This window comes from Mus caroli, unplaced genomic scaffold (assembly GCF_978045245.1).
Source record: "Mus caroli unplaced genomic scaffold, Mus_caroli_1 scaffold_14, whole genome shotgun sequence".
In the NCBI taxonomy this organism is placed as follows: Eukaryota; Metazoa; Chordata; class Mammalia; order Rodentia; family Muridae; genus Mus; species Mus caroli.
Window position 1 is genome coordinate 53,310,721 of NW_028227269.1, and position 22,911 is coordinate 53,333,631.

The window sequence follows — 22,911 nt, forward strand, 5'->3', positions numbered from 1 at the left end:
AGAAGCAAACTCAGATCCTCTGTAAGTCCTCTGCAAGAGCAGCAGCAGCAGCCGCCGCCGCCAGTGATCCCAAGCACCAGGCCACCTCTCCATCACCCCACCCCACCCTTCTACTCTGGAAGTTTGTGTAGCTTAGAAAACAACTTGAGTTTCTGAAGAACAGTTTTTGGTTGGTTGGTTGGTTTTGATTTTTTGAGACAGGGTTTCTATGTGTAGTTCTGATTATCCTGGAACTCACTCTGTAGACCAGGCTGGCCTTGAATTTACAGAGATCCACCTGCCTCTGCCTCCCGAGTATTAGAATTAAAGACATTCACCACCACATCCAGCTCTGTTTATTTATTTTATATGAGTACACTGCCACTTTCTTCAATTACCCCAGAAGAGGGCATCAGAGCCTATTATAGATGGTACGGATGGTTGTGAGCCACCATGTGGTTGCTGGGATTTGAACTCTGGACCTTCGGAAGAGCAGTCGGGTGCTCTTACCCACTGAGCCATCTCACCAGCCCCAGCTCTGTTTATTAACGTGAATATTTTAAGAAACTAGATCACTTAGCTTGAAGGAGTATTTTGTTTCAGGTTTTAAAAATGAGGTTCCATTATATAGCCCATGTTAGCCTTGAACTGGAGATAGCTCCAAAGAAAAAGAAATAGATATATTTAACAAAAAGCATGTTGCACCTAAGTTATATAATGAACTAATTTTAGAAACCATGCAAATGAATTAGAACACAATGTACCAAACAAACATGCCACATTTCCTAACTAAAACACACAACACCTATGAAATGGAGTCAATATAGATGTCTTACCAACAGATCAATAGGTAAAGAAAATGTGGCACATACATGCAATAGAATTCTATTTAACCATAAAGAAAAATGAAATCATGACACTTTTGCCGGAAAATGGTCCAGAAGCAATTGTGCTGGTAGACTGTTTGCCATAGCATGCATGAAGTTCTGAGTTCTACCCTCAGCCCTGCATAAACTAAGCAGGTGAAGAAGGCCTGAAATCCCAGCAGCCAGGAAGCAGAAGCAGGAGCACCAGAAGTATCAGGTCATCCTGAACTCCTCAGGGAAGTCAAGGCTACGTGGGCTATAGGAGATCTGCTAAACAAACCAACCAACAAGCCACTTACGTGCTGAAATGTAACTTGAACGGGCAATCAAAACGTCAATGTTGAAACTGTGTGTTATTTATCACTTACCAGAATAGACAGGTACACTAATATAGTTCTTGTTTTGGTTGGTAACACAGGCAGGTGCAGATGGCACATCTGCAATCCCAGTACTTTGGAGGCAGAGAGAACTTGGAGGAGCTCCAGTTCAAGGCTAACATGGGCTATATAATGGGACCTCATTTTAAAAACCTGAAACAAAATACTCCTTCAAGCTAAGTGATCTAGTTTCTTAAAATATTCACGTTAATAAACAGAGCTGGATGTGGTGGTGAATGTCTTTAATTCTAATACTCGGGAGGCAGAGGCAGGTGGATCTCTGTAAATTCAAGGCCAGCCTGGTCTACAGAGTGAGTTCCAGGATAATCAGAACTACACATAGAAACCCTGTCTCAAAAAATCAAAACCAACCAACCAACCAAAAACTGTTCTTCAGAAACTCAAGTTGTTTTCTAAGCTACACAAACTTCCAGAGTAGAAGGGTGGGGTGGGGTGATGGAGAGGTGGCCTGGTGCTTGGGATCACTGGCTGCTGCTGCTGCTCTTGCAGAGGACTTACAGAGGATCTGAGATTGCTTCTCAGCACTCACCCCAGGAGGCTCACAACTGCCTGCACCTCTATCTCCAAAAGGTTCAACACCCTTTTCTAAGCCCTGCAACACTGGCACATCAGGCATTCACTTACACAGACACATAAATAAAAATAAATCTTTAAAAAGCAAAAATGTTACCAGTGAGATGGCTTAGGTAACCCTTGCTACCCAGCCTGACAATGTGAGTTTGATACCAGGAATGTAGTGTAGAAGGAGAGATCCAATTCCCCAAAGTGTCCTGATTTTTACATGCACACTGTGGCAAGCTCTCCCAACCCCCAATACACACAAAATAAAATTCAAAAGTAAAAATATACCTTTTACCCAGTGATATTGGAACTACTTTTTTACTAAATTAACATCTGGAACAGACTTTAAAGGCAATCCAATTTTGAACAATGGAGGCTCAATGGATGCTTCAAATCTGGGGACTTGAATTACAAATAACTCAATAAGGCTAAGAGGGAAGTTATTTTAGTAATTGCACAAGTGCCAGAAAAGACAACAGTACATTTGTGTATTTTATGTATGCATACATGTGGATGCCAGAGGAGAACCTGTGTCCCTCCTCCTTAGCTGCCTCCACATTGGGATCTGAAATTACCAAATTAGGCTAGGCTGGCTGAGTAGGGACCCAGAGGGATCAGTATATCTGCCTTACCAGAGCTGGGATTCTATGTGCTAGGGTTATATGTGCTATGCACCACTGACTGGCTTTTTATACCAATACACGGGATATAACTCAGGCAGCAGTGGGATTACACCTGTACTCCCAGTAGTATGGAGGCTATGAGAAGTAGAGGTGGAACTCTAGTCCTCATGGTTGTGTACCCTGTTGTTGCAGAAACCAGTAATGCTTAACACACAAAGTTGTCTTTCTAAGGGAAAAGATTAGAAAACGCATTTTCTGCTCAGATGGCTGGGACTGGAGCTGGTTAATAGCTTGGGTCAACAGCTTTCAACCTGTGGGTCATGACCCTATGGGAGTTGAATGACCCTTTCATAGGGGTTGCATATCAGATATTTACGTTATGATTCATAACTAGTAAATTTATAGCCGTGAAGCAGGAAGGAAAATAATTTTATGAATGGGGGTCACCACAACGTGAATCTGTATTAGACGGTGATAGCGCTAGAAAGGTTGAGAAACACTGGACTAGGTGATCCTGGCACTATCTGATGGGCCAGGACATACCAAACTCCCACAAGCAGGACAGATGACCTACCTCTGTGCTATCTGTCTAAGACCACACCAGATCCTCACTTAGACCCTTAAGGTAACATATATAGCCTATCTCTGAAACCCATCTTCATGGAAGAAGTGACAATTACTTTGAGAAGAGTTTCAATATAATTATACTCTGCCAGTTCTGGTGTTCACAAAGACCCCCCCTTACACTTTACTATTGCCCCAGCCTACAATACATTTTTTTGTTGTAAGCCTGAACCTTTAACCAATAAGCCATCTCTCCAGTTCCAACACTTTATTTTAGTAGTTAATAATGCTTTTGGAATAAATGACCTGATATTGAGGTATGTAGAAAAACTAGAAGGAAGTTGGTATTATTATAAACAACTAGGATAGTTAGGTTAAAAAAAAAACTAGGTAAGGTAGGCTTAATGATGTGATAGAAGACAACATGTTTATAGTGAGATCATGTCTTTAAAGAAACCTAATATGTTAGAGAGATGGGTCAGCAGTTCAGAGCACTGACTGCTCTTCCAGAGGTCCTGAGTTCAATTCCCAGCAAACACATAGTGAGTGGTTCACAACCATCTGTAATGGGATCTGATGCCCTCTTGTGGTGTGTCTGAAGACAGCCGACAGTGTACTCATATACATAAAATAACAAACAAAACAACCCTATTTTGTAAATTCCCATCTTGAAGCATTCTTCTTGTATGTGTATATAACCATGGAGTGCTATCTGGGTTCCTGCATTTCCAAGATACAGTTTGCTATCAGATGCCTCAAGCAATCTTTAGTTTGGTACCTCACTTAAAATAATCTCTCAAAACGTTCAACAATTCTCAAATTACACCAAGAATATTTTTCCTAAAAGGTCAAAGGTTGAAGATCTAAAAGTGGCAGTTGGAGTTGAGGGTGTAGCTCAGTAGGCAGAGCACAGGCCTGAGTTTGATCTCCAGCATCAGGGCAGGTGAGATGGACAAAGGAGGATCAGAGAGAGTTCTAAGTCATCCTCTGTTAACTTGGAGGTCTAGCAGGACTACACGAGACCTTGCCTCAAAAATTAAAAATATACTGAAGGTCTTATCAAATAAGCACACTTTAAGGAGCTGAATGAAAGTAACCTTGGGGACTAGTGTTTTTCAGAATAGCATACATTGGTAGAGTTCTCAAAAAGAGACAAATATATAAATAAAACAGTGCGTTCACTAGGCTTTACCTTTTTTGCTAGAGAAGAAAAGTTTCATCCACTAACTAGATCTAATCACCTTATTTCCTCGATTCTAATTTGTGAGTTTTCATATTAATTATTAACAGTTTAAAAAGAAGTCTTTTTTTTCTTCCCCATACCCTGGAAGGTTATTAATTGGTCTATTTTACCATGTATAAGATAAATGTACTAGGTATATGTGATTTTATTTGCCTTGAGGATAACTCCACAGCCTAAAACCTTTCTTGCACAGAGCTTTTTCAAGTAGTATCGGCCTGTACGAGTAACTGAACAAAGAGGTTCTAGAAGCTTGCCCAAAATCAGAACCGGAAGCACAAACCACCTAAAGTTGATTCTCAGGTATCCAATCCTAAAATGCACTCTGATGACTAGGTGTAGGGTATGCAGCGACCGAGACCAGGTGCCTAGCCCCGCCCCTCCCTGGTACCCAAAGACTAAATCCAACAGCCAACCGCCGGGCTCTAGCCATGACTGCTTACGGGTAGTCCTCATCCAGTAGAGCAGTGCCGGGACATCTGCGGGAGCCGTAGTTCCGAGCAGCTGAAGTACAGCTCTCCGAGCGGACTGAAAGTCCATGGCGAAGTCAGCGGACAAGCCAGGAGCAGGTTCGCACTGAGCACGCGCAGCCAGACACTCGCGCTGCGACCCCGCCCTCCTCAGATCGTCCAATCCCGAGAGCCGAAACGCCAAGCCCCGCCCTTCCGGGACCACGCCTCCCGCCGCTGGAGAAGCCCTAGCCCGCGCTCCCTCGCGGAGTTCTGCACTCTTTCACTTAGTCGTTTTCTCCTAAATCCTGACTTTTCCTCGAGGTCGCACCCGGGGAGGGCCTGTCTCGCTGCTAGCTTGCCGCGGCAGTGACGTACAGGGAGAACACTAAGGTCAAAGGTCAGCCCCAGCAAAGAAACACCCCTTCAACCCTTACCAGGGGGAGCCGTAGACGCGGGGGCTTCGTGCCCCGGAAGCGGAAGTGTGTTTTCACGAAGGGCTGAACTCCGCCGAGTGATGACGTCTCCTCATTGGGCGGAAGGTTCGGTGGCAGTCGTCGGTGTTCCAGCTGGTGGGAGTTGGCTTCACTGTGTTGGGCGCTGGGCCCCTAGTTTCTGGAGCTGGGAAGTTGGGCGGCGGGCTCCGTCCCTGTCCTTCTGCTTCCAGCGTTCCTGGGTTTCCTTCGGCGGCGTGGGGCCTCGCCAAGGACTCGCCGGCCCTGTGGGGCCACGGCTTTAGTGGCGCCTTTTGCGGTGAGTGGGGGGTTTTCCTCGCTCTGCGCTGGGAACCCCTAGTTAGAGCGCCGCTTCTGCGGAAGTCTTCCCCGGTCGCCACGGGCTGTGATCGCCGAGGCTGAGGTCCACTGACACTTTTATTTTACTCTTGCCCTCCACTGCAAGTTTTACCAAACGCTGCGCTGTTACCCTTTTAATTTGTCTTCAGATTTACCCGAGCCAAATAAGTAAGCATTGTAGGCTTGGCTCATGGAAGGCATTCCCGAACAAGAATTTAGATAAAGCTATTTCCCCAAAGCCTTTTGACATATACTGGGGTTTATTTTCCTATCTTTTAGTGTTTACTAACATGTTGGTTAGCATATTGTTCAGAACTTTTAGTTCAGCGACAGTGATAAAATGTGCTAAGGACCTTAATTAGTCGAAGCTACTGACAATGTATTTTTTGTTGTTGTTGAAAGTTTCTTAATCAGCTTTTCGGTTACCAGTCTTCACTTAGTTGTTAGATATGCATTTGAACAAATGTTTTTGAGGCTTTCTTTCCTTGTTTTCTCTTTTTAAGCTGAAGAGATAAAGTAATGAAGGACAGTGCTCCTAACATGAAGATTCTAGCAGTACAGAGGATGAAAAAGGCTATAAATATATATTATAGCCTGACACTAGTTAGGCCAAAAGAGATATGGGACAGTGATGACAGTTAATGTGCCCCTTAAGAGATTTGTCTGAATCATTTGCTTTTGAAGGCTACCCTTAATTTCCTAATAGGCTTACAAGGATAGAAGAGGGTTAAGTAGTGTAGTTCCTATGACATAGCTGCATCGGTGCAGAAGAGGAGGGAGACATTTCCCTCAAACCTCTTTACCTCAACTTTTTGATATGACAGATTTAGTATTTTGGGATTTAATAAAGACTATTATACAAGGAGTACTCCTGTAACTCTCTGTGCCTGCTACTGGAATGGTAGCTTTCTTCCTTTTAATTAGCCATTTTTAAATGTTTGAAAATTTATTTTATTTTATTTTATTATTATTTTTTTTTTATGTGCTGGTGTGAGGGAATCAGGTCCCCTGGAACCGGATTTACTGGATTTAGTTGTGAACTGCCATGTGGGTACTGGGAACTGAACCTGGGTCCTCTAGAAGAACAGCCAATGCTCTTAACCACTGAACTATCTCTCCAGCCCACTTTTCTTCCTTTTAAAGATCGGATTTTTTTCCATGTGCTTTGGGAGGCAAAGATGACCAGTAAAACTTACAGTCTCTTGGGAGCCTCTTAGTCTTGGTTGATTTGCTCTTTCCTTCGCTCCATGTTGGCAGAATACAGGATCTCCCATAGACCCACCTTGAGAGTTCTCTCATCCATGTGTTGCTTCCATACATCACTCCCATATGCCAACCATTTCCATGCCCGTTTCTCTGGCCTTCATTTTGAGAATTCTGCACTTTGTGCAGTAAATGTACTGCTTCCCTCTCCCATTTTCCACTAGGATATGTGGTGTGTATGTGGAAGTGTATAGAAGCAGTGTGTTGTTGAGTTTTGTTATGTGTATGCTCAGTTTTTTAAAAGACCAAGCCACATGTGCTTAGTTAGCTACTTTGTAGTCTGAATAGGGAAATTCCTTGAGCACAGGAATTGGAGGTGAGCCTGGGCATCATTAACAATACCCCAGCCCTAAAATACACAACAAAATCGTGTGATAAAAGGAACACTTATCTGTACATTTGTAAAAGTAACTTTTATTCAACTGAAGTGGTTGTTATCTTGGATGCTTACTGTGTCTGTCTGCTAACCTAGACCTAATTCTGGAAGTTTCTAGCCTCCATACAATCTTATCTGGGCCTAGAATGTTTTCAGCCTTGGAGATTTACTGCTGAATAAATTCACCCCTTCCTAATTCTTTCTGATCTCTGGTTGGCTGGTCAACTCAGCTGTTCTGGCTCAAAACTCCTCTCCTGATTCCATCTGACTTCTCTTTCAGCCTCTCCTGAATTGCCTCAAACTAACTGGCAATCTGTTCTAATCTGCCGACACCTCATTCTCTGGTTCATTCTGTCTTTCTCTATATCTAGCTGGTTTTCTCTTTGCAACCTGTCTCTGTAAAACTTCTTAGTAAACTTCTGTAGACTTCTAATTCTTGGATTTTTCCCATTTGGTGCAGTTGCTGTTGTTTCTAAAGAGGTTTTATTATTATATTCTGTATATTTGTGTGTGGGTGTGTGTAGTTTTTGTTTTCCTTTTTGAGACAGATCTAACTATGTTGACTTCTCCAACCTTGAAGCCATAGTTTCATGTAATCCTCCTGACTCAACTTTCCAAGTAAAAAGGACCTATAATGGTCCTCTGCCTAAGACAGTGTAAAAGTTGAGGACAGATTTTCATTCCTTTGAGGGATACTGCTGAGTGCAATGATTACTATCTACCTGGGTCTATAATAACTTCTTTTGCTTTTCTAATCAAGAGTTTGGATATGGCTTGTTCTCTAAAACATTTTCTTCCCCACCACCACCACCAGAGTTAATTGTCCCTGGGGATTCTGACTGAGGATTTCATTTTGAGCTGATAGGCTTTAACTGTAACCATTGTGGCCTTGTTTGACCTTGTGGCTTCTCACACTTTTCCATCTTCCCCTTCAATGCTCTTGTCAGTTTCAAAGACTACTACTTCCAAGGGATTTTAGTGTTTTTTGTTTTTGTTTTTCCTCTTGGCAAGATTTTGTGTAAAGATTCTTTTTATGACTAACCTGACAGCCAAAGAGAATCTTGTATTGTTTTTTGGTTTTTGGTTTTTGTTTTTTGAGACAAGGTTTCTCTGCACCTTGGCTGTCCTAGAACTTGGTTTGTAAACCAGGCTGGCTTGTAGATCCTCTTGCCTCTGCCTCTCAAGTGCTGGGATTAAAGGTGCCACCACTGCTGGGTGCCAAAGAGTATCTTTAAAAAAGATTCCTTACAGGTTTTTTATTTTCCTTTCTTCTTTTCTCTCTCTCCCTCCCTCCCCCTCCCTTTCCCCTCTCTTCTTCCCCGCCTCCCTCTATCCCTCTATCTTTCCTCTCTTCTTTCCAGGCTGGCCAGCATGGGACTTGCTATGTAGCCTCACATCACAGAGCTCCAGGAGTCTATTCCTTCTGAGTGCTAAGCTGTGCACTACTGTACCCCACCATCTTTTTTTTTTTTTTTTTTTTTGGTTTTTTTTTTTCGAGACAGGGTTTCTCTTTATAGTTCTGGCTGTCCTGGAGCTCACTTTGTAGACCAGGCTGGCCTCGAACTCAGAAATCCGCCTGCCTCTGCCTCCCGAGTGCTGGGATTAAAGGTGTGCGCCACCACGCCTGGCTCCTTTTTTTTTTTTTTTTAAGTTCCTATTCTTACTGCTCATTGGATATGGCTTGTGCGTGTGTATGTGACAGAGGAGAAAGTTGGCTGTCTTCCTCTACCCCTCTCTTCTTAACCTCTTGAGACAGGGTCTTTTTTTTAATTGTAAAATCTTTTCTAAGTTTTTTTAATTTATGTTTTGAGTTATAGTTCTATCATTTCCTCCTTTCCTTTCCTGCCAACAAGCCCCTCCTTTATACTCATAATTCACTTTTATTTAATGGCCTCTTTTTCAATAATTGTTCTTATATACATATATGTTTATGCATATATTCCTAAATACATAAGTATGCCTTGTTTATTACTAGTATGTAGGTTTTTACGTCTGACCTTTGGCTATCAGATAATCAGTTGGTGTGCTCCTGTGAGAAAGACCATTTCTCCTGCTCTTAGTTGCCTGGAATTTCTTGAGTAAAGTTGAGGCCACCTGAAGAGCTGTTGGTTACTGCCAGGGTGTCTGCCATTATTGCACCCCTAGGGTTATTGTGCCGTGCCACTTGTGGTTTATAGCTGTCATAGCTGGTAGGACTGTTGATTGCTTCCCTCTTTTGGAAGCTTCCTTTCATGGTACCTTCTGGTACCAAGGAAGCTAGTCTTCAGGGAGGAGGCTTTCTGGTCAGTTCCAGCTCAAAGATAGGCCTTTGGGCTCTGTGTCTTAAGTACATGGTGTCTTCATTTCATGGTGTCTTCATTAATAGGGACTTGCCTTCTGCCTCTGTTGGTGGGGAAGGCCAACCAACTGACAACTCAAAGGGGGGCTTTTTATGGTTTGTGTTGGAGGTTTTGTTAGATGGTTGTTGGTTTTTGGAGCGAATATTGTTAGCTCTAATTAAAAAAAATTGATTTAAACTATATATGTACTTATTTAGATACAGACTTAAGAGTACTGTACTTTTGTTTGTTTTGTCATAAGTAGATCTTTAATAGTATGCTTCCCTATAATTTCTTTTCAAACTCCCTTCAGTCCTGAATTTCTCTCCCTCTCCACTTCCTAATTAGAACCTTAATTTCCTATGTAGAGCCCTGTTTTCTTCTCTCCCCATCAAATCACTTATACCCTGACTATATCCCTCTCTCTGTATTGTTTCCTCACACCACCAATGGTCCCTTTCTTTTCTTCTTCTTTTTTTTAATTTATTTATTTATTATATGTAGGTATACTGAAGCTGTTTTCATGCACACCAGAAGAGGGCATCAGATCTCATTATGGATGGTTATGAGCCACCATGTGGTTGCTGGGATTTGAACTCAGAACCTTCAAAAGAGCAGTCATTGCTCTTAACCACTGAGCCATCTCTCCAGCCTCCCAATGGCCCCTTTTCACTTTCCTGATTTCTGCAGTCACTCTAGGCTGTGTACTCATCTGAAGATTTGGAGCTATGCACCTTAGAGAGAACATGCAATGTTGGAGACTGGGTCTCTAACTAAACCTAAAGCCTACTATTTTGGCTAGCTGGTTGGCTAGTGAGTTCCTTGGACCTACACCTCAGTGCTAGGATACATGCATGGCACAGCTTTTACAGTGGATGCTGGGAAGTCAAACTCAGGCCCTCATGTTTGCACAGCAGGTGCTCTTAGACATTGAACCATTTCCCCAGGTACCTCAAATACTCATTTAAAATTGTATTTATTTTCAGAGCAAACATGGATTTATAAAGAAAAAGTGAGGAAAACTCCTGAGGATGAGAGTGGTTCTAAGTTTCTTTTCTTTTAAAATAACCATGTTCTATAGCCAGGGTTGGCCTTAAACTTACGATCCTTCTGCCTCAGTCAGGTATGCATTACTATGCCTAATAGAAGTTTTTTCTACCTTTTCTTCCGTTAGACAGTGAAGTAGGGGCTAGAGAGATAGTGGGAGAATTGGATGTTTGGGTTTTTGTTTTGTTTTCGAGACAGGGTTTCTCTTTTAGCCCTGGCTGTCCTGGAACTCACTCTCTAGACCAGGCTGGCCTCGAACTCAGAGATCCGCCTGCCTCTGCTTCCCAAGTGATTAAAGATGTGTGCCACCATTACCCAGCCTCTTTTTCTTTTTTCCTTTTTCTTTTCTTTTTTTTTTTTTTTTTTTTGATTTTTTGAGACAGGGATTCTCTGTATTGCCCTCGCTGTCCTGAAACTCACTTTGGCGGATTTCTTTTTCTTTTTTTAAATGGAGCCCTGCCTGTCCTAGAATTGACCTGTAGACCAAGCTGGCCTTGAACTTGAAGATATCCAACTATCCCATTTCCCAAGCACTGGAGTTAAGGGTGTGCACCACCATGCCCAACTAGAGTCATTAAAAAACGATTTCTTATTTTTTGTGTACGCGAGTGTTCTGCTTGCATTTATGTATGTGCTCCACTTGTCTGCCTGGTCCATGCAGCAGTTGAAAGATGATATGGATCCTTTGGAACTGAAATTACGGGTGGTTGTGACCACCATGTAAGTGCTGGGAATTGAACCCAGATCCTCTGGAAAAACAAGTGTTTTTTATCAGTGAGCCATCTCTCCAGCCCTCTAACATTCATTTTTAAAAATTAACTGGTATATCTTAAAATGAAGGATGGCCTGTTTATGATGTCATCTTAACAAGGTCATTGTGTTGTCATAGATAGAACTGTATAACTCCTGTAACAGTGATAAAAGATGAATGGAAACATCCCTCTTCTTCCATGAAAGTAATTACTTCATTGATTGAGCATATTGGGTATGGGATAAGAAATCAATCTGGAGTCTTCTCAAGTGAAGTAGCTGCTCTTTGAGGTTAAGCAGTCATGTAGCTGTTTAAAACAAAACAACCTTCGCTTTCTCATTTTCACCATGCCAGCAGTAACTTACATTTTAATTTAATTTTATTTGAAGATATTTTGGAGACAGGGTCTCACTATGTCACCCTACCCTGGCTGACCCCCAGCTCACAGAACTCTATCTACCTCTGTCTTCTGTGTGCTGGAATAACAGTTTGTGCTACCATATCCAGCTTTAATTTTTTTTCAATTAATTATTTTTAAAATGTAGATAGCGTTTGACTAAGTAGATGTGGCTGGCCCAGAACTCACTATATAGAACAGGCTGGCCTGGAAATAACGCATGAAGATCTTCCACTGTCTTCCAAGTGTTGGTATTAAAGGTGTTTATCACCACACCTAAAAATAATAAATTTTTTAACTTCTAAATTACTAAATTTTGCTTGAGTTGGAATGTAATATTTAACTAATTACTCAGCCTGAGAAATCCTTTTTCTATTAGACCCTAAAGTTTATTTTCCTTTCCTACAACTTTTAACTTCTCTAAGCTCAGTCATCTTAAGTTTCCCTGTGGCAAATATCTTAGCTATTTCCTCACTATTTTCCTTTTAAATTAATTTTTAGATTTCTTTTTTTATGTTTATGTGATTTTTGCCTACATGTATGCCTGTGTACCACATACATGCCTGGTCCAGAGGAGACAAGAAGAGGGTACCAGAGTCCCTAGAACTGGAGTTACAGACACTTGTGAGCTGCCATGTTAGTGCCAGGAGTTAAACCTGGGTCATCTGGAAGTCAGTGCTCTTACTTACTGAGCCCAAAATAATAAGTGCCTGTGATTTCAGAACCAAATTTTGATAAAGCCTATCCTGCTTAGCTTAGCCAACTTTGTTTTTCATTCTGTGACCCATCATCATTTAGTTGTGAGTGTGTGTGTGTGTAGGTGTGTAGGTATTTTTGGTAGGAATTGGCTTAGACATTTATGGAGGCCGATGAGCCTGAAGATGGATCAGTAGGAGTTGTTGCCAAGTGGGCAGGCTAAAATGGGACAGGCTGAAGACCAGAGACCAGGAGAGATTTTCTTTTCTTCTCCTTCCTTCCTTCCTTCCTTTCTTTCTTTCTTTCTTTCTTTCTTTCTTTCTTTCTTTCTTTCTTTCTATTATTTATTTATTTATTTATTTATTTATTTATTTATTTATTTATTTTTATATGTAGGTAGGCAAGAGGAATTCTGTTTTGGCATTTATTCTGATGTTCTTTCATGTACCTGTCTTACCAGCTAGTAATTAAAGCATGTTGAGGACAGGCAGTCATATTTATTTACCTCCTGTGGAGTTCTGCCATCCTTACATGTAAGGATATATCTATATAGTTTTACTAAACTACACCTTTTTGTTCTCACTTTAGACTGTCTCGTGTAACTCAGGCTAGACCCCAACTCATTACTCCTCTTCCTCCTGCTGCCCTAAGACTCCAGAAGTGCCCCCCCCCCCCCATGCCTGGCTTAGGGAAAGGAGTTTTGAAGTTACTGTATTTTGGAGTTGAGAAATCAGTAAATCACTTTAGAATGGGAAGAAGAATGGTTTCCCTGTAGTAAAGAGGATAAGATAAAATAATACTTTTCGTTTGTTTGTTTGTTTGTTTTGAGACATGGTCTCACTGTGGCTTTGATTGGCTTAGAGCTCTCAATGTAGATCAGGCTGGCCTCCAACTCATAGTGAATCTCAGTGCTGGGATTAAAGGTGTGTGCCACCATGCCCAGCCTTAGAGATGATATTATTTATGTGGAGTGATTTAGTAGGTGACTGATTGTCATGTAGTTAATGGCTCAGCACTTGATTTATTTTTGTGCTACAAAAGTTAAGTGATTTATGAATTAAGGTAAGTTTTCCTTTCCTTTTTCTTTTCTACTTAAGAGTGAGAATCAGAATAGTGTGGAGTTCTGTAACATGGGAGCTCAACACCATGTCTGTGGCAGTCACTCCTCTTTCTCTCTTTCTCTACAAGGAGACAGGATGACACGATGCACCTTTCAGTTACTCATACTCATGAGCATGTGCAGAAGAGAGAACAAAATTAACTTAAGACCATAGTTTCATTTCCTCAACAGATAAAATTGGGCATTTAAATGATGTGATGATCTATGTTTAAGACTCTCTAACTGGTATGTAAACGGAGGGTGTCATAACCAAACTGACCTTTTGGACAGGAATGTATTAAAGTTGCAGGTTGAGGCACTAGAAGCTACAATTAGAGTATTCAAACATTCGGATACTTTAGTTTGAATTTAAATATTTTTCTTCACTTAGGAGTTAATGACAATTTTTTTTTTTTTTTTTTTTTTTGGTTTTTTCGAGACAGGGTTTCTCTGTGTAGCCCTGGCTGTCCTGGAACTCACTTTGTAGACCAGGCTGGCCTCGAACTCAGAAATCCGCCTGCCTCTGCCTCCCGAGTGCTGGGATTAAAGGCGTGCGGTTTTCACTTATATTTTCTTTTCTTTTCTAGAGTTCACATAAGTACATCTTAAAACCTTCAAGATGGTTCTAGCAGATCTTGGAAGAAAAATAACATCAGCATTACGCTCATTGAGCAATGCCACCATTATCAATGAAGAGGTATGAAAATATAGTATGAGATACGTGTGCTGGTGTGTTGTTACTAGGATTAGAGAACTGGACTAAGTATGTCTCTTTAGACTTGTGGTTTAATTTCATGTAGGTTTATTACTATAAATACCCAGTAATAGTAAGGAGTGCTTTGCACTGAATAATCCACTACTGTGTCATTTCGCCTTTTTAAGTGTGTGTGTGTGTGTTTGTGTGTCTGTGTGAGGTTATATGCATAACAATGCTAGTGCCCATGGAAGCCAGAAGAGGTTGGGTCTTAGGAGCTGGGTTACAGGGTATTGTGAGCTGCCTAATTTCTAGGAATCAAAGTCAGGTCATCTGGAGGAGCAGCAGGTGCTCTTACCTGCTGACCCATCTCTCCTTCCATTACATCACTGTACTAGGTAGACCTTTTTGAAAAATCCCCCAAATCTACCTTTAGTTTAAAAAAAAAAAGGCAAAAACAAAACAATGTAGCTTTTGAATATTTGAGTCTGAAAATATAGTATGCTCTTCTGTCTCAGCATAGATCTAGAGCTTCACAGTCCTTCTTTCTCCTTTGTTAGACATGTGCTTATCTGGTTTGGTTTTTTCCTGTACATTTCTTTTAGCATTCTTTATATAAAAGATTCGCATTTTAGCCTAGTGTGGTGGTGTGTACTGTAGGAATAATTAATACTTGGTTATTAATACCTGTGTAAAACTAAATGCCATGCCATATTTTGACAGAATGACTGGAATTTAACAATATTTTCTCTCCAAGGGTAATTGAAAAAAATCTTTCCTCACCTCCAATAGAGTGGCATTGCTGTTTTGTTATTAAGCTGCTGTAGTACATGAAACCTGGTCAGCGTTTGTTTGTATGTTGCTGGAGTAAAACACTGAGCATATTTCAATTTTATTTATTTTCAGGTATTAAATGCTATGCTGAAAGAAGTATGTACAGCATTATTGGAAGCAGATGTTAATATTAAACTAGTGAAGCAACTAAGAGAAAATGTTAAGTAAGTCGAATTAATGTGTAAAAACAAACAGACTAAGTTTGGTTTACTGGGATTGAGGCAGTAACTAGGAAAGTTTGCTTTATTATAAGTAGTTCTATGCAGCACTGGAATGTGTTAAATTCACATATCAAGAAACTGCCAGCCGGGCTTGGTGGCCCACGCCTTTAATCCCAGCACTCGGGAGGCAGAGGCAGGCGGATTTCTGAGTTCGAGGCCAGCCTGGTCTACAAAGTGAGGTCCAGGACAGCCAGGGCTACACAGAGAAACCCTGTCTCGAAAAACCAAAAAAAAAAAAAAAAGAAACTGCCTGTGAAACAACGTGTGGTGGCTTGTGCCTGAGAGGCTGAGGCAAGAGGAGTGTCATGAGTTCAGTACCAGCCTCTGTTATACAGTAAGCTTCAGATCAGCCTTGGCTGAAAGATTTACATGGAGAAAAGAAGAAGGGAGAGAGAAAGATAGAAGGACTTTGAAGTTCCATAATTAGGTTCTGTGATCAAATCAAGGACTGCTTCATTTCATTGTAGATTTCTTCTATCTTACTTATTTGGGTGGGCTTACTCATTTATTATAGTTAAATGTAATACGATTTTGATGTAAAAGCTTTTCAACAATTCATTTTCTTCCTGAACTTGTGGTAAGAGTATGTGAGTCAGCCTTCTTCATGATTGAGAGTTGTATTCTGTTTTGTTCTGCATTTTGGTTTCTCTGTCTCTGTTTGAGAAGTCCTCTGGGTGGTCTTTGTTACAATATTCCTTGAGAGACATGTGGCAGGGCAGCTGGACAGGCACCTCTAGTAACTTGTTGAATCCCAGTCTAGCATTCCTTCTTTTCCATTGATAGTCTGGGAGAAGATACAGAACTACTAGTCTAGCATTCCTTCTTTTCCATTGATAGTCTGGGAGAAGATACAGAACTACTAGTCTAGCATTCCTTCTTTTACACTGATAGTCTGGGAGAAGATACAGAACTACTAGTCTAGCATTCCTTCTTTTACATTGATAGTCTGGGAGAAGATACAGAACTACTAGTCTAGCATTCCTTCTTTTACATTGATAGTCTGGGAGAAGATACAGAACTACTAGTCTAGCATTCCTTCTTTTACATTGATAGTCTGGGAGAAGATACAGAACTACTAGTCTAGCATTCCTTCTTTTACATTGGTAGTCTGGGAGAAGATACAGAACTACTAGTCTAGCATTCCTTCTTTTACATTGGTAGTCTGGGAGAAGATACAGAACTACTAGTCTAGCATTCCTTCTTTTACATTGATAGTCTGGGAGAAGATACAGAACTACTAGTCTAGCATTCCTTCTTTTACACTGATAGTCTGGGAGAAGATACAGAACTACTAGTCTAGCATTCCTTCTTTTACATTGATGGTCTGGGAGAAGATACAGAACTACTAGTCTAGCATTCCTTCTTTTACACTGATAGTCTGGGAGAAGATACAGAACTACTAGTCTAGCATTCCTTCTTTTACATTGATAGTCTGGGAGAAGATACAGAACTACTAGTCTAGCATTCCTTCTTTTACATTGGTAGTCTGGGAGAAGATACAGAACTACTAGTCTAGCATTCCTTCTTTTACACTGATAGTCTGGGAGAAGATACAGAACTACTAGTCTAGCATTCCTTCTTTTACACTGATGGTCTGGGAGAAGATACAGAACTACTAGTCTAGCATTCCTTCTTTTACACTGATAGTCTGGGAGAAGATACAGAACTACTAGTCTAGCATTCCTTCTTTTACATTGATAGTCTGGGAGAAGATACAGAACTACTAGTCTAGCATTCCTTCTTTTACACTGATAGTCTGGGAGAAGATACAGAACTACTAGTCTAGCATTCCTTCTTTTACATTGATAGTCTGGGAGAAGATACAGAACTACTAGTCTAGCATTCCTTCTTTTACATTGGTAGTCTGGGAGAAGATACAGAACTACTAGTCTAGCATTCCTTCTTTTACATTGGTAGTCTGGGAGAAGATACAGAACTACTAGTCTAGCATTCCTTCTTTTCCATTGATAGTCTGGGAGAAGATACAGAACTACTAGTCTAGCATTCCTTCTTTTACATTGATAGTCTGGGAGAAGATACAGAACTACTAGTCTAGCATTCCTTCTTTTCCATTGGTAGTCTGGGAGAAGATACAGAACTACTAGTCTAGCATTCCTTCTTTTACATTGATAGTCTGGGAGAAGATACAGAACTACTAGTCTAGCATTCCTTCTTTTACATTGATAGTCTGGGAGAAGATACAGAACTACTAGTCTAGCATTCCTTCTTTTCCATTGATAGTCTGGGAGAAGATACAGAACTACTAGTCTAGCATTCCTTCTTTTACACTGATAGTCTGGGAGAAGATACAGAACTACTAGTCTAGCATTCCTTCTTTTACATTGGTAGTCTGGGAGAAGATACAGAACTACTAGTCTAGCATTCCTTCTTTTACATTGATGGTCTGGGAGAAGATACAGAACTACTAGTCTAGCATTCCTTCTTTTACACTGATAGTCTGGGAGAAGATACAGAACTACTAGTCTAGCATTCCTTCTTTTACATTGATAGTCTGGGAGAAGATACAGAACTACTAGTCTAGCATTCCTTCTTTTACATTGGTAGTCTGGGAGAAGATACAGAACTACTAGTCTAGCATTCCTTCTTTTACACTGATAGTCTGGGAGAAGATACAGAACTACTAGTCTAGCATTCCTTCTTTTACACTGATGGTCTGGGAGAAGATACAGAACTACTAGTCTAGCATTCCTTCTTTTACACTGATAGTCTGGGAGAAGATACAGAACTACTAGTCTAGCATTCCTTCTTTTACATTGATAGTCTGGGAGAAGATACAGAACTACTAGTCTAGCATTCCTTCTTTTACACTGATAGTCTGGGAGAAGATACAGAACTACTAGTCTAGCATTCCTTCTTTTACATTGATAGTCTGGGAGAAGATACAGAACTACTAGTCTAGCATTCCTTCTTTTACATTGGTAGTCTGGGAGAAGATACAGAACTACTAGTCTAGCATTCCTTCTTTTACATTGGTAGTCTGGGAGAAGATACAGAACTACTAGTCTAGCATTCCTTCTTTTCCATTGGTAGTCTGGGAGAAGATACAGAACTACTAGTCTAGCATTCCTTCTTTTACATTGATAGTCTGGGAGAAGATACAGAACTACTAGTCTAGCATTCCTTCTTTTACATTGATAGTCTGGGAGAAGATACAGAACTACTAGTCTAGCATTCCTTCTTTTACATTGATAGTCTGGGAGAAGATACAGAACTACTAGTCTAGCATTCCTTCTTTTACACTGATAGTCTGGGAGAAGATACAGAACTACTAGTCTAGCATTCCTTCTTTTACATTGGTAGTCTGGGAGAAGATACAGAACTACTAGTCTAGCATTCCTTCTTTTCCATTGATAGTCTGGGAGAAGATACAGAACTACTAGTCTAGCATTCCTTCTTTTACATTGATAGTCTGGGAGAAGATACAGAACTACTAGTCTAGCATTCCTTCTTTTACATTGGTAGTCTGGGAGAAGATACAGAACTACTAGTCTAGCATTCCTTCTTTTCCATTGATAGTCTGGGAGAAGATACAGAACTACTAGTCTAGCATTCCTTCTTTTACATTGGTAGTCTGGGAGAAGATACAGAACTACTAGTCTAGCATTCCTTCTTTTCCATTGGTAGTCTGGGAGAAGATACAGAACTACTAGTCTAGCATTCCTTCTTTTCCATTGATAGTCTGGGAGAAGATACAGAACTACTAGTCTAGCATTCCTTCTTTTCCATTGATAGTCTGGGAGAAGATACAGAACTACTAGTCTAGCATTCCTTCTTTTACATTGGTAGTCTGGGAGAAGATACAGAACTACTAGTCTAGCATTCCTTCTTTTCCATTGGTAGTCTGGGAGAAGATACAGAACTACTAGTCTAGCATTCCTTCTTTTCCATTGATAGTCTGGGAGAAGATACAGAACTACTAGTCTAGCATTCCTTCTTTTACACTGATAGTCTGGGAGAAGATACAGAACTACTAGTCTAGCATTCCTTCTTTTCCATTGATAGTCTGGGAGAAGATACAGAACTACTAGTCTAGCATTCCTTCTTTTACATTGGTAGTCTGGGAGAAGATACAGAACTACTAGTCTAGCATTCCTTCTTTTACATTGATAGTCTGGGAGAAGATACAGAACTACTAGTCTAGCATTCCTTCTTTTCCATTGATAGTCTGGGAGAAGATACAGAACTACTAGTCTAGCATTCCTTCTTTTCCATTGATAGTCTGGGAGAAGATACAGAACTACTAGTCTAGCATTCCTTCTTTTACATTGGTAGTCTGGGAGAAGATACAGAACTACTAGTCTAGCATTCCTTCTTTTACACTGATAGTCTGGGAGAAGATACAGAACTACTAGTCTAGCATTCCTTCTTTTACACTGATAGTCTGGGAGAAGATACAGAACTACTAGTCTAGCATTCCTTCTTTTACATTGATAGTCTGGGAGAAGATACAGAACTACTAGTCTAGCATTCCTTCTTTTACATTGATGGTCTGGGAGAAGATACAGAACTACTAGTCTAGCATTCCTTCTTTTACATTGGTAGTCTGGGAGAAGATACAGAACTACTAGTCTAGCATTCCTTCTTTTACATTGGTAGTCTGGGAGAAGATACAGAACTACTAGTCTAGCATTCCTTCTTTTACATTGATAGTCTGGGAGAAGATACAGAACTACTAGTCTAGCATTCCTTCTTTTACATTGGTAGTCTGGGAGAAGATACAGAACTACTAGTCTAGCATTCCTTCTTTTACATTGGTAGTCTGGGAGAAGATACAGAACTACTAGTCTAGCATTCCTTCTTTTCCATTGATAGTCTGGGAAAGATACAGAACTACTAGTCTAGCATTCCTTCTTTTCCATTGATAGTCTGGGAGAAGATACAGAACTACTAGTCTAGCATTCCTTCTTTTACATTGGTAGTCTGGGAGAAGATACAGAACTACTAGTCTAGCATTCCTTCTTTTACATTGATAGTCTGGGAGAAGATACAGAACTACTAGTCTAGCATTCCTTCTTTTACATTGGTAGTCTGGGAGAAGATACAGAACTACTAGTCTAGCATTCCTTCTTTTACATTGGTAGTCTGGGAGAAGATACAGAACTACTAGTCTAGCATTCCTTCTTTTACACTGATAGTCTGGGAGAAGATACAGAACTACTAGTCTAGCATTCCTTCTTTTACATTGGTAGTCTGGGAGAAGATACAGAACTACTAGTCTAGCATTCCTTCTTTTACACTGATAGTCTGGGAGAAGATACAGAACTACTAGTCTAGCATTCCTTCTTTTACATTGATAGTCTGGGAGAAGATACAGAACTACTAGTCTAGCATTCCTTCTTTTCCATTGATAGTCTGGGAGAAGATACAGAACTACTAGTCTAGCATTCCTTCTTTTCCATTGGTAGTCTGGGAGAAGATACAGAACTACTAGTCTAGCATTCCTTCTTTTCCATTGATAGTCTGGGAGAAGATACAGAACTACTAGTCTAGCATTCCTTCTTTTACACTGATAGTCTGGGAGAAGATACAGAACTACTAGTCTAGCATTCCTTCTTTTCCATTGATAGTCTGGGAGAAGATACAGAACTACTAGTCTAGCATTCCTTCTTTTACATTGGTAGTCTGGGAGAAGATACAGAACTACTAGTCTAGCATTCCTTCTTTTCCATTGATAGTCTGGGAGAAGATACAGAACTACTAGTCTAGCATTCCTTCTTTTCCATTGATAGTCTGGGAGAAGATACAGAACTACTAGTCTAGCATTCCTTCTTTTACATTGATAGTCTGGGAGAAGATACAGAACTACTAGTCTAGCATTCCTTCTTTTACATTGGTAGTCTGGGAGAAGATACAGAACTACTAGTCTAGCATTCCTTCTTTTACATTGATAGTCTGGGAGAAGATACAGAACTACTAGTCTAGCATTCCTTCTTTTCCATTGATAGTCTGGGAGAAGATACAGAACTACTAGTCTAGCATTCCTTCTTTTACATTGGTAGTCTGGGAGAAGATACAGAACTACTAGTCTAGCATTCCTTCTTTTACATTGATAGTCTGGGAGAAGATACAGAACTACTAGTCTAGCATTCCTTCTTTTACATTGGTAGTCTGGGAGAAGATACAGAACTACTAGTCTAGCATTCCTTCTTTTACATTGGTAGTCTGGGAGAAGATACAGAACTACTAGTCTAGCATTCCTTCTTTTACATTGGTAGTCTGGGAGAAGATACAGAACTACTAGTCTAGCATTCCTTCTTTTACATTGGTAGTCTGGGAGAAGATACAGAACTACTAGTCTAGCATTCCTTCTTTTCCATTGGTAGTCTGGGAGAAGATACAGAACTACTAGTCTAGCATTCCTTCTTTTACACTGATAGTCTGGGAGAAGATACAGAACTACTAGTCTAGCATTCCTTCTTTTACATTGGTAGTCTGGGAGAAGATACAGAACTACTAGTCTAGCATTCCTTCTTTTACATTGGTAGTCTGGGAGAAGATACAGAACTACTAGTCTAGCATTCCTTCTTTTCCATTGATAGTCTGGGAGAAGATACAGAACTACTAGTCTAGCATTCCTTCTTTTACATTGGTAGTCTGGGAGAAGATACAGAACTACTAGTCTAGCATTCCTTCTTTTACATTGATAGTCTGGGAGAAGATACAGAACTACTAGTCTAGCATTCCTTCTTTTACATTGGTAGTCTGGGAGAAGATACAGAACTACTAGTCTAGCATTCCTTCTTTTACATTGGTAGTCTGGGAGAAGATACAGAACTACTAGTCTAGCATTCCTTCTTTTCCATTGATAGTCTGGGAGAAGATACAGAACTACTAGTCTAGCATTCCTTCTTTTACATTGGTAGTCTGGGAGAAGATACAGAACTACTAGTCTAGCATTCCTTCTTTTACATTGGTAGTCTGGGAGAAGATACAGAACTACTAGTCTAGCATTCCTTCTTTTACATTGGTAGTCTGGGAGAAGATACAGAACTACTAGTCTAGCATTCCTTCTTTTCCATTGATAGTCTGGGAGAAGATACAGAACTACTAGTCTAGCATTCCTTCTTTTCCATTGATAGTCTGGGAGAAGATACAGAACTACTAGTCTAGCATTCCTTCTTTTACACTGATAGTCTGGGAGAAGATACAGAACTACTAGTCTAGCATTCCTTCTTTTACACTGATAGTCTGGGAGAAGATACAGAACTACTAGTCTAGCATTCCTTCTTTTACATTGGTAGTCTGGGAGAAGATACAGAACTACTAGTCTAGCATTCCTTCTTTTCCATTGATAGTCTGGGAGAAGATACAGAACTACTAGTCTAGCATTCCTTCTTTTACATTGATAGTCTGGGAGAAGATACAGAACTACTAGTCTAGCATTCCTTCTTTTCCATTGATAGTCTGGGAGAAGATACAGAACTACTAGTCTAGCATTCCTTCTTTTCCATTGATAGTCTGGGAGAAGATACAGAACTACTAGTCTAGCATTCCTTCTTTTACATTGGTAGTCTGGGAGAAGATACAGAACTACTAGTCTAGCATTCCTTCTTTTCCATTGATAGTCTGGGAGAAGATACAGAACTACTAGTCTAGCATTCCTTCTTTTCCATTGATAGTCTGGGAGAAGATACAGAACTACTAGTCTAGCATTCCTTCTTTTCCATTGGTAGTCTGGGAGAAGATACAGAACTACTAGTCTAGCATTCCTTCTTTTCCA

The 22,911-nt window shown here is 40.4% G+C and overlaps 2 protein-coding genes across 3 annotated transcripts in view; one reads left to right on the forward strand and one right to left on the reverse strand.

The window, feature by feature from the left end:
- The window catches only part of LOC110307476 (uncharacterized), a 34,862-nt gene extending 30,029 nt beyond the window's left edge, over positions 1-4,833 (reverse strand). Inside the window, exon 1 of the mRNA XM_021179706.3 lies at positions 4,675-4,833. Within this exon, the coding sequence (XP_021035365.1) occupies positions 4,675-4,771 (97 nt within the window). The 5' untranslated portion in view covers positions 4,772-4,833. The remainder of the gene's footprint in view (positions 1-4,674) is intronic.
- Positions 4,834-5,154: 321 nt separating this feature from the next.
- Srp54 (signal recognition particle 54) overlaps positions 5,155-22,911 on the forward strand; it is a 42,051-nt gene continuing 24,294 nt past the window's right edge. Inside the window, exons 1-3 of one of the 2 annotated variants that reach the window (XM_021179703.3) lie at positions 5,155-5,433; positions 14,009-14,118; positions 15,022-15,113. In XM_021179703.3, the coding sequence (XP_021035362.1) occupies positions 14,041-14,118; positions 15,022-15,113 (170 nt within the window). In that variant the 5' untranslated portion in view covers positions 5,155-5,433; positions 14,009-14,040. Of the gene's footprint in view, positions 5,434-13,565; positions 13,585-14,008; positions 14,119-15,021; positions 15,114-22,911 lie in introns of those variants that run through there. The other variant, XM_085830377.1, reaches the window with a different exon arrangement.